Below are 8,570 nucleotides of genomic sequence, written 5' to 3'. Positions count from 1 at the left end.
TTTGTGATTTTATTACTGTTTTATTGCTTGATTTTGTCTGTCTTGTTGCTGTTGTAGTCTTGCGTGTTGTATTGTGTTTGCTTGTCTTAGTGACTCTAACACTAACACCGAGACACCGAGAGAACACGTTTTGAGACGAGACAACGAGAAACCTAACTAACCCTCTAACGGGTGGGGGGGTGGGGTTGAACCCTAAACTCTAACGTGGTGGTTGAAACCTAACTAACCCTCTAACGGGTGGGGGGGTGGGGTTGAACCCTAAACTCTAACGTGGTGGTTGAACCTAACTGCGCATATTCCCTTGTTATGCTTATCGGATGTTTGTCTTGTATCGATTGTAGTATAGTGTGTCGTGTCTCGTAGTCTGTCGGATCGTTTTGTATTGTGTTGTATCGTGTCCGTAGTCTGTTGCGTCTCTTGTCCTTGTCTGACTGTGGTGCGTTATCGTAGTCTGATCCTTGACTTTTCTTGATTTGGGCCTGTCTTTGATTCATGGTCTTGCTTATCGTGCGCTTATCGTGGCGCTTGTCTGAAGTGATGCGTCGGACTAGGACGGAACCTTGCTTTGACTTGACTTGATTTTGCTTGATTTTGACGTTTTGTTGCTGGGGGCGTTGCTTGATTTTTGCTGTGATGTTGCTGCGGTGGTCTTGTCTTTGGAGTGATGCGTGGGCCTAGGACAGGATCTCGTTTCGACTTGACTGCATTTTGCTTGATTTTTGTGATTTTTTGATGTTTTAATTGCTTGACTTTCTTTGATTTCAGGCGTTTTATCACTGTCGTAGTCTTGTTTATCGTAGCGCTTGTCTGGGGTGATGCGTGGGCCGAGGACAGGATCTCGTTTCATCTCGCCTTGATTTTGCTTGATTTTTGCTTTTTTCTTGCTTTCGTATTGCTTGATCTCGGCTGTGTTGTCGTCGCTGCGGTGGTCTTGCTTATCCTGCGTTTATTGGAGCGCAGATGCTTCGATTGCTATTTGATGGTCTTGCTTATCGTAGCGCTGTCTGGGGTGACGCGTGGGCCGAGGACAGGATCTCGTTTTGACTTCACTTCACTTTGCTTGATTTTTGTCATTTTTGTGCCATTTTATCGCTGTGATGTGGCTTGATTTTGGCTGTTTTATTGCTGCGGTGGTGTTGCGTATGGTCTCAGCATCGTATTCTTGCGTATGGTATGAGATTGTGTTGCTATCGTAGTCCTGGGCTGAGGACAGGGTCTCGTTTTGTCTTGGGTTCATTTTGCTTCATTTTTGCTTTTTTCTTGCATTTGTGTCGCTTTATTTTGGCTGTGTTGTCCTGTAGCGGTCATGCTTATCATACGCGTATCTTAGCGCTTGTCTGCGGTGATGCGTCGGGCGAGGACAGGACCTCGTTTCAACTTGACTGCATTTTGCTTGATTTTGTGATTTTTGTGCGATTTTATTGCTGCAGTGGTCTTGTGTATGGTATGGGATGGTCTTGGTATCGTTGTCTCGCCTTGACTTTGCTTGATTTCGCCTTGTCTTGCGTATTGTATTGTAGTCTTGCCTTGACTTTGCTTCATTTTGCCTTGTCTTGCGTATCGTATCATATCGTAGTCTTGTGTATGGTATGGCATGGTCTTGGTATCGTAGTCTTGCCTTGACTTTGCTTGATTTTCCCTTGTCTTGCGTATCGCATCGCATTGCTTGTCTTGTGGTGACTCTAACCGAGACACCGAGACACCGAGAGAATACGTTTTTAGACGAGACAACCGAGAGAGCTAACCGGCGGGGGGGTGGGTTTTATTGCTATCGTAGTCTTTCTTGTTTTTTTCGTTGTTTCGTCTTTGCTTGATTTTTGCTTTATTGCTGCTGTGTTGTTGCTTGACTTTGTTTGATTGTGGTTTTGTCTTTGATTTCCTAGTCCTTTGTGTCGTATGCGTATCTTGGTGTTTGTCCGGGGGGGGGGGCGATGCGCGGGCCGAGGACAGGATCTCGTTTTGACTTGACTTCATTTTGCTTCATCTTTGTGATTTTTTGGGATTTTACTGCTTGACCTTGCTTGACTTTGGCTGTCTTATTTCTGTTGTGGTCTTGGCTTGTCTGGGGCGATGCGTTTGCTATTATGTCTGTTGCGGTGACTATCGTGATTCTTGTCATTTAGCGTACGCGTATGCTATTATGCGACTGTCGTGATTCTGGTCATTTTGTTGGCGTGCGTGTCTGCTATTATCTCTGTTGTTGCGACTATGGTGATCCTTGTCTTTTCTTCTCCTTCTTGATGAAATGGTGTTTGGCTTGAGCGTATGCTGTTATAGCTGTTGCGGTGACTATCGTGATTCTCGTCTTTGTGATGAGAAGTGGTATTAGCGTACGTGTATGCTATTATCTCTGTTGCTGCATCTGTCTGATTGATGTTTTCTTTGCGGTCTTGCTGTTGTATTGCTTTGAGTCGTCCCTTGTCTTGACTGGTCTTGGTTGTTGTACGCGTATCTTGGTTCTTGTCTGGGGGGTGATGCGTCGGGCGAGGACAGGATCTTGTTTTGACTTTGCTTGATTTTGCTTGATTTTGTCGTTTTATTGCCGTTTTATTGCTTGACTTTGCTTGATTTTGTCTGTCTTTGTCTGGGGGGTGTTGCGTCAGGCGAGGACAGGGTCTCGTTTTGACTTGGCTTGATTTTGCTTGATTTTGCTGTTTTATTGCTGTTTTATTGCTTGACTTTGCTTGTTTTTGTCTGTCTTGTTGCTGTTGTAGTCTTGCGTGTTGTATTGTGTTGTATTGTATTTGCTTGTCTGCTGTAGTATTGCTTTGAGTCGACCCTTGTCTTGACTGGTCTTGGTTATCGTACGCGTATCTTAGTGCTTGTCTGGGGGGTGATGCGTTGGGCGAGGACAGGATCTCATTTTGACTTGACTTCATTTTGCTTGATTTTGTCGTTTTATTACTGTTTTATTGCTTTATTTTGTCTGTCTTGTTGCTGTCGTGGTCTCACGTGTCGTATTGTGTTTGCTTGTCTTGTAGTGACTCTGACCGAGACACCGAGACACCGAGAGAATACGTTTTTAGACGAGACAACGAGAAACCTAACTAACCCTCTAACGGGCGGAGGGGGGTGGGGTCGAACCCTAAACTCTAACGTGGTGGTTGAACCTAACTGCGCATATTCCCTTGTTATGCTTATCGGATGTTTGTCTTGTATCGTAGTATAGCGTGTTTTGTTTCGTAGTTTGTCTTGTATCGTAGTATAGTGTGTCGTGTTTCATAGTCTGTCGGATCGTATTGTATTGTGTTGTATCGTGTCGTAGTCTGTTGCGTCTCTTGTCCTTGTCTTGACTGTGGTGCGTTATCGTAGTCTGATCCTTGACTTTTCTTGATTTGTGGCCTGTCTTTGATTTCATGGTCTTGCTTATCGTGCGCTTATCGTGGCGCTTGTCTGAAGTGATGCGTCGGACTAGGACGGAACCTTGCTTTGACTTGACTTGATTTTGCTTGATTTTTGACGTTTTGTTGCTGGGGCGTTGCTTGATTTTTGCTGTGATGTTGCTGCGGTGGTCTTGTCTTTGGAGTGATGCGTGGGCCTAGGACAGGATCTCGTTTCGACTTGACTGCATTTTGCTTGATTTTTGTGATTTTTTGATGTTTTATTGCTTGACTTTCTTTGATTTCAGGCGTTTTATCACTGTCGTAGTCTTGTTTATCGTAGCGCTTGTCTGGGGTGATGCGTGGGCCGAGGACAGGATCTCGTTTCATCTCGCCTTGATTTTGCTTGATTTTTGCTTTTTTCTTGCTTTCGTATTGCTTGATCTCGGCTGTGTTGTCGTCGCTGCGGTGGTCTTGCTTATCCTGCGTTTATTGGAGCGCAGATGCTTCGATTGCTATTTGATGGTCTTGCTTATCGTAGCGCTTGTCTGGGGTGACGCGTGGGCCGAGGACAGGATCTCGTTTTGACTTCACTTCACTTTGCTTGATTTTTGTCATTTTTGTGCCATTTTATCGCTGTGATGTGGCTTGATTTGGCTGTTTTATTGCTGCGGTGGTGTTGCGTATGGTCTCAGCATCGTAGTCTTGCGTTTGGTATGAGATTTTTTGTGTTGCTATCGTAGTCTGGGCTGAGGACAGGGTCTCTGTTTTGTCTTGGGTGTTCATTTTGCTTCATTTTTGCTTTTTTCTTGCATTTGTGTTGTCGCTTTATTTTGGCTCTGTGTGTCCTGTAGCGGTCATGCTTATTCATACGCGTATCTTATCGCTTGTCTGCGGTGATGCGTCGGGCGAGGACAGGACCTCTTTCAACTTGACTTCATTTGCTGATTTTTGTTGATTTTTGTGCGATTTATTGATGCAGTGGTCTTGGTAATTTGTCACCCTTTTGGGGTATGGGAATGGTCTAGGCTATAGTTGTCTCGCCTTTGACTTTGCTTGATTCGCCTTGTCTGCGTATTGTATTGTAGTTTGCCTTGACTTGCTTCATTTTGCCTTTGTCTTTGGTATCGATCAATCGTAGCTTGTGTGGTATGGCCATGGTCTTGGTACGTAGTCTGCCTTGACTTTGCTTGATTCCTTGTCTTGCGTATTCGCATCGTATTGCTTGTCTTGTATTGACTCTAACCGAGACACCGAGTCACCGAGAGAATACGTTTTTAGACGAGACAACCGAGAGAGCTAACCGGCGGGTTAGTGGTTTTATTGCTATCATAGTCTTTCTTGTTTTTTTCGTTGTTTCGTCTTTGCTTTATTTTTGCTTTATTGCTGCTGTGTTGTTGCTTGACTTTGCTTGATTTGTGGTTTTTTCTTTGATTTCCTAGTCTTTTGTGTCGTATGCGTATCTTGGTGTTTGTCTGGGGGGGGGGTGATGCGCGGGCCGAGGACAGGATCTCGTTTTCACTTGACTTCAATTTGCTTCATTTTTGTGATTTTTTGTGATTTTATTGCTTGACCTTGCTTGACTTTGGCTGTCTTATTTCTGTTGCGGTCTTGCTTGTCTGGGGCGACGCGTTTGCTATTATGTCTGTTGCGGTGACTATCGTGATTCTTGTCATTTAGCGTACGCGTATGCTATTATGCGACTGTTGTGATTCTGGTCTTTTCTATGAGAAATGGTGTTGGCGTGCATGTCTGCTATTATCTCTGTTGTTGCATCTGTCTTGATTGATGTTTTCTTGCGGTCTTGCTGTTGTATTGCTTTGAGTCAGCCCTTGTCTTGACTGGTCTTGGTTATCGTACGCGTATCTTAGTTCTTGTCGGGGGGGTGATGCGTCGGGCGAGGACAGGATCTGGTTTTGACTTGGCTTGATTTTGCTTGATTTTGTCATTTTATTGCCGTTTTATTGCTTGACTTTGCTTGATTTTGTCTGTCTTTGTCTGGGGGGTGTTGTGTTGGGCGAGGACAGGGTCTCATTTTGACTTGACTTCATTTTGCTTGATTTTGTTGTTTTATTGCTGTTTTATTGCTTGAATTTGCTTGATTTTGTCTGTCTTGTTGCTGTTGTAGTCTTGCGTGTTGTATTGTATTTGCTTGCCTGCTGTAGTATTGCTCTGAGTCGGCCCTTGTCTTGACTGGTCTTGGTTATCGTACGCGTGTCTTAGTGGTTGTCTGGGGGGTGATGCGTTTGGGCGAGGACAGGATCTCATTTTGACTTGACTTCATTTTGCTTGATTTTGTGATTTTATTACTGTTTTATTGCTTGATTTTGTCTGTCTTGTTGCTGTTGTAGTCTTGCGTGTTGTATTGTGTTTGCTTGTCTTGTAGTGACTCTAACACTAACACACCGAGACACCGAGAGAACACGTTTTGAGACGAGACAACGAGAAACCTAACTAACCCTCTAACGGGTGGGGGGGTGGGGTTGAACCCTAAACTCTAACGTGGTGGTTGAAACCTAACTAACCCTCTAACGGGTGGGGGGGTGGGGTTGAACCCTAAACTCTAACGTGGTGGTTGAACCTAACTGCGCATATTCCCTTGTTATGCTTATCGGATGTTTGTCTTGTATCGATTGTAGTATAGTGTGTCGTGTCTCGTAGTCTGTCGGATCGTTTTGTATTGTGTTGTATCGTGTCGTAGTCTGTTGCGTCTCTTGTCCTTGTCTTGACTGTGGTGCGTTATCGTAGTCTGATCCTTGACTTTTCTTGATTTGTGGCCTGTCTTTGATTTCATGGTCTTGCTTATCGTGCGCTTATCGTGGCGCTTGTCTGAAGTGATGCGTCGGACTAGGACGGAACCTTGCTTTGACTTGACTTGATTTTGGCTTGATTTTTGACGTTTTGTTGCTGGGGCGTTGCTTGATTTTTGCTGTGATGTTGCTGCGGTGGTCTTGTCTTTGGAGTGATGCGTGGGCCTAGGACAGGATCTCGTTTCGACTTGACTGCATTTTGCTTGATTTTTGTGATTTTTTGATGTTCTATTGCTTGACTTTCTTTGATTTCAGGCGTTTTATCACTGTCGTAGTCTTGTTCATCGTAGCGCTTGTCTGGGGTGACGCGTGGGCCGAGGACAGGATCTCGTTTCATCTCGCCTTGATTTTGCTTGATTTTTGCTTTTTTCTTGCTTTCGTATTGCTTGATCTCGGCTGTGTTGTTGTCGCTGCGGTGGTCTTGCTTATCGTGCGTTTATTGGAGGGCGGATGCTTCGATTGCTATTTGATGGTCTTGCTTATCGTAGCGCTTGTCTGGGGTGATGCGTGGGCCGAGGACAGGATCTCGTTTTGACTTGACTTGACTTTGCTTGATTTTTGTCATTTTTGTGCCATTTTATTGCTGTGATGTTGCCTGATTTTGGCTGTTTTATTGCTGTGGTGGTATTGCGTATGGTCTTGGTATCGTAGTCTTGCGTATGGTATGAGATCGTGTTGCTATCATAGTCTGGGCTGAGGACAGGGTCTCGTTTTGTCTTGGGTTCATTTTGCTTCGTTTTTGCTTTTTTCTTGCATTTGCGTCGCTTTATTTTGGCTGTGTTGTCCTGTAGTGGTCTTGCTTATCATACGCGTATCTTAGCGCTTGTCTGCGGTGATACGTCGGGCGAGGACAGGACCTTGTTTCGACTTGAGTTGGTTTTGCTTGATTTTTGTGATTTTTGTGTGATTTTATTGCTGCGGCGGTCTTGTGTATGGTATGGGATGGTCTTGGTATTGTAGTCTTACCTTGACTTTGCTTGATTTTTCCTTGTCTTGCGTATTGTATTGTAGTCTTGCCTTGACTTTGCTTGATTTTCCCTTGTCTTGAGTATTGCATCGTATTGCTTGTCTTGTATTGACTCTAACCGAGACACCGAGTCACCGAGAGAATACGTTTTTAGACGAGACAACCGAGAGAGCTAACCGGCGGGTTAGTGGTTTTATTGCTATCATAGTCTTTCTTGTTTTTTTTCGTTGTTTCGTCTTTGCTTTATTTTTGCTTTATTGCTGCTGTGTTGTTGCTTGACTTTGCTTGATTTGTGGTTTTTTCTTTGATTTCCTAGTCTTTGTGTCGTATGCGTATCTTGGTGTTTGTCTGGGGGGGTGATGCGCGGGCCGAGGACAGGATCTCGTTTTCACTTGACTTCAATTTGCTTCATTTTTGTGATTTTTTGTGATTTTATTGCTTGACCTTGCTTGACTTTGGCTGTCTTATTTCTGTTGCGGTCTTGCTTGTCTGGGGCGACGCGTTTGCTATTATGTCTGTTGCGGTGACTATCGTGATTCTTGTCATTTAGCGTACGCGTATGCTATTATGCGACTGTTGTGATTCTGGTCTTTTCTATGAGAAATGGTGTTGGCGTGCATGTCTGCTATTATCTCTGTTGTTGCATCTGTCTTGATTGATGTTTTCTTGCGGTCTTGCTGTTGTATTGCTTTGAGTCAGCCCTTGTCTTGACTGGTCTTGGTTATCGTACGCGTATCTTAGTTCTTGTCGGGGGGGTGATGCGTCGGGCGAGGACAGGATCTGGTTTTGACTTGGCTTGATTTTGCTTGATTTTGTCATTTTATTGCCGTTTTATTGCTTGACTTTGCTTGATTTTGTCTGTCTTTGTCTGGGGGGTGTTGTGTTGGGCGAGGACAGGGTCTCATTTTGACTTGACTTCATTTTGCTTGATTTTGTTGTTTTATTGCTGTTTTATTGCTTGAATTTGCTTGATTTTGTCTGTCTTGTTGCTGTTGTAGTCTTGCGTGTTGTATTGTATTTGCTTGCCTGCTGTAGTATTGCTCTGAGTCGGCCCTTGTCTTGACTGGTCTTGGTTATCGTACGCGTGTCTTAGTGGTTGTCTGGGGGGGTGATGCGTTGGGCGGAGGACAGGATCTCATTTTGACTTGACTTCATTTTGCTTGATTTTGTGATTTTATTACTGTTTTATTGCTTGATTTTGTCTGTCTTGTTGCTGTTGTAGTCTTGCGTGTTGTATTGTGTTTGCTTGTCTTGTAGTGACTCTAACACTAACACCGAGACACCGAGAGAACACGTTTTTGAGACGAGACAACGAGAAACCTAACTAACCCTCTAACGGGTGGGGGGGGTGGGGTTGAACCCTAAACTCTAACGTGGTGGTTGAAACCTAACTAACCCTCTAACGGGTGGGGGGGTGGGGTTGAACCCTAAACTCTAAACGTGGGTGGTTGAACCTAACTGCGCATATTCCCT

At 44.4% G+C, this 8,570-nt stretch overlaps 3 protein-coding genes across 3 annotated transcripts; all 3 read right to left on the bottom strand.

Moving 5' to 3' along the window:
• Nucleotides 1–230: 230 nt before the first annotated feature.
• On the bottom strand, nucleotides 231–1,074 carry DFJ58DRAFT_849903 (uncharacterized protein; the record flags this gene model as incomplete). Its single annotated transcript, XM_041393736.1, has 3 exons — nucleotides 231–628; nucleotides 751–940; nucleotides 1,051–1,074. 3 exons carry the CDS (start codon nucleotides 1,072–1,074, stop codon nucleotides 231–233), a joined length of 612 nt encoding a protein of 203 aa, XP_041234789.1.
• A 2,303-nt stretch (nucleotides 1,075–3,377) lies between these two features.
• DFJ58DRAFT_849902 (uncharacterized protein) lies at nucleotides 3,378–3,938 on the bottom strand (the record flags this gene model as incomplete). The annotated part of the gene is made up of 2 exons (XM_041393735.1): nucleotides 3,378–3,803; nucleotides 3,915–3,938. The coding sequence occupies 2 exons, from the start codon at nucleotides 3,936–3,938 to the stop codon at nucleotides 3,378–3,380; spliced, it is 450 nt and encodes a 149-aa protein (XP_041234788.1).
• Nucleotides 3,939–6,167: 2,229 nt separating this feature from the next.
• DFJ58DRAFT_849901 (uncharacterized protein) lies at nucleotides 6,168–6,695 on the bottom strand (the record flags this gene model as incomplete). The annotated part of the gene is made up of 2 exons (XM_041393734.1): nucleotides 6,168–6,554; nucleotides 6,672–6,695. The coding sequence occupies 2 exons, from the start codon at nucleotides 6,693–6,695 to the stop codon at nucleotides 6,168–6,170; spliced, it is 411 nt and encodes a 136-aa protein (XP_041234787.1).
• Nucleotides 6,696–8,570: the final 1,875 nt, after the last annotated feature.

This window comes from Suillus subalutaceus (assembly GCF_016647625.1).
Source record: "Suillus subalutaceus strain FC151 chromosome Unknown DFJ58scaffold_600, whole genome shotgun sequence".
NCBI lineage: Eukaryota > Fungi > Basidiomycota > Agaricomycetes > Boletales > Suillaceae > Suillus > Suillus subalutaceus.
This window is presented reverse-complemented; position numbering and strand designations above follow the sequence as displayed.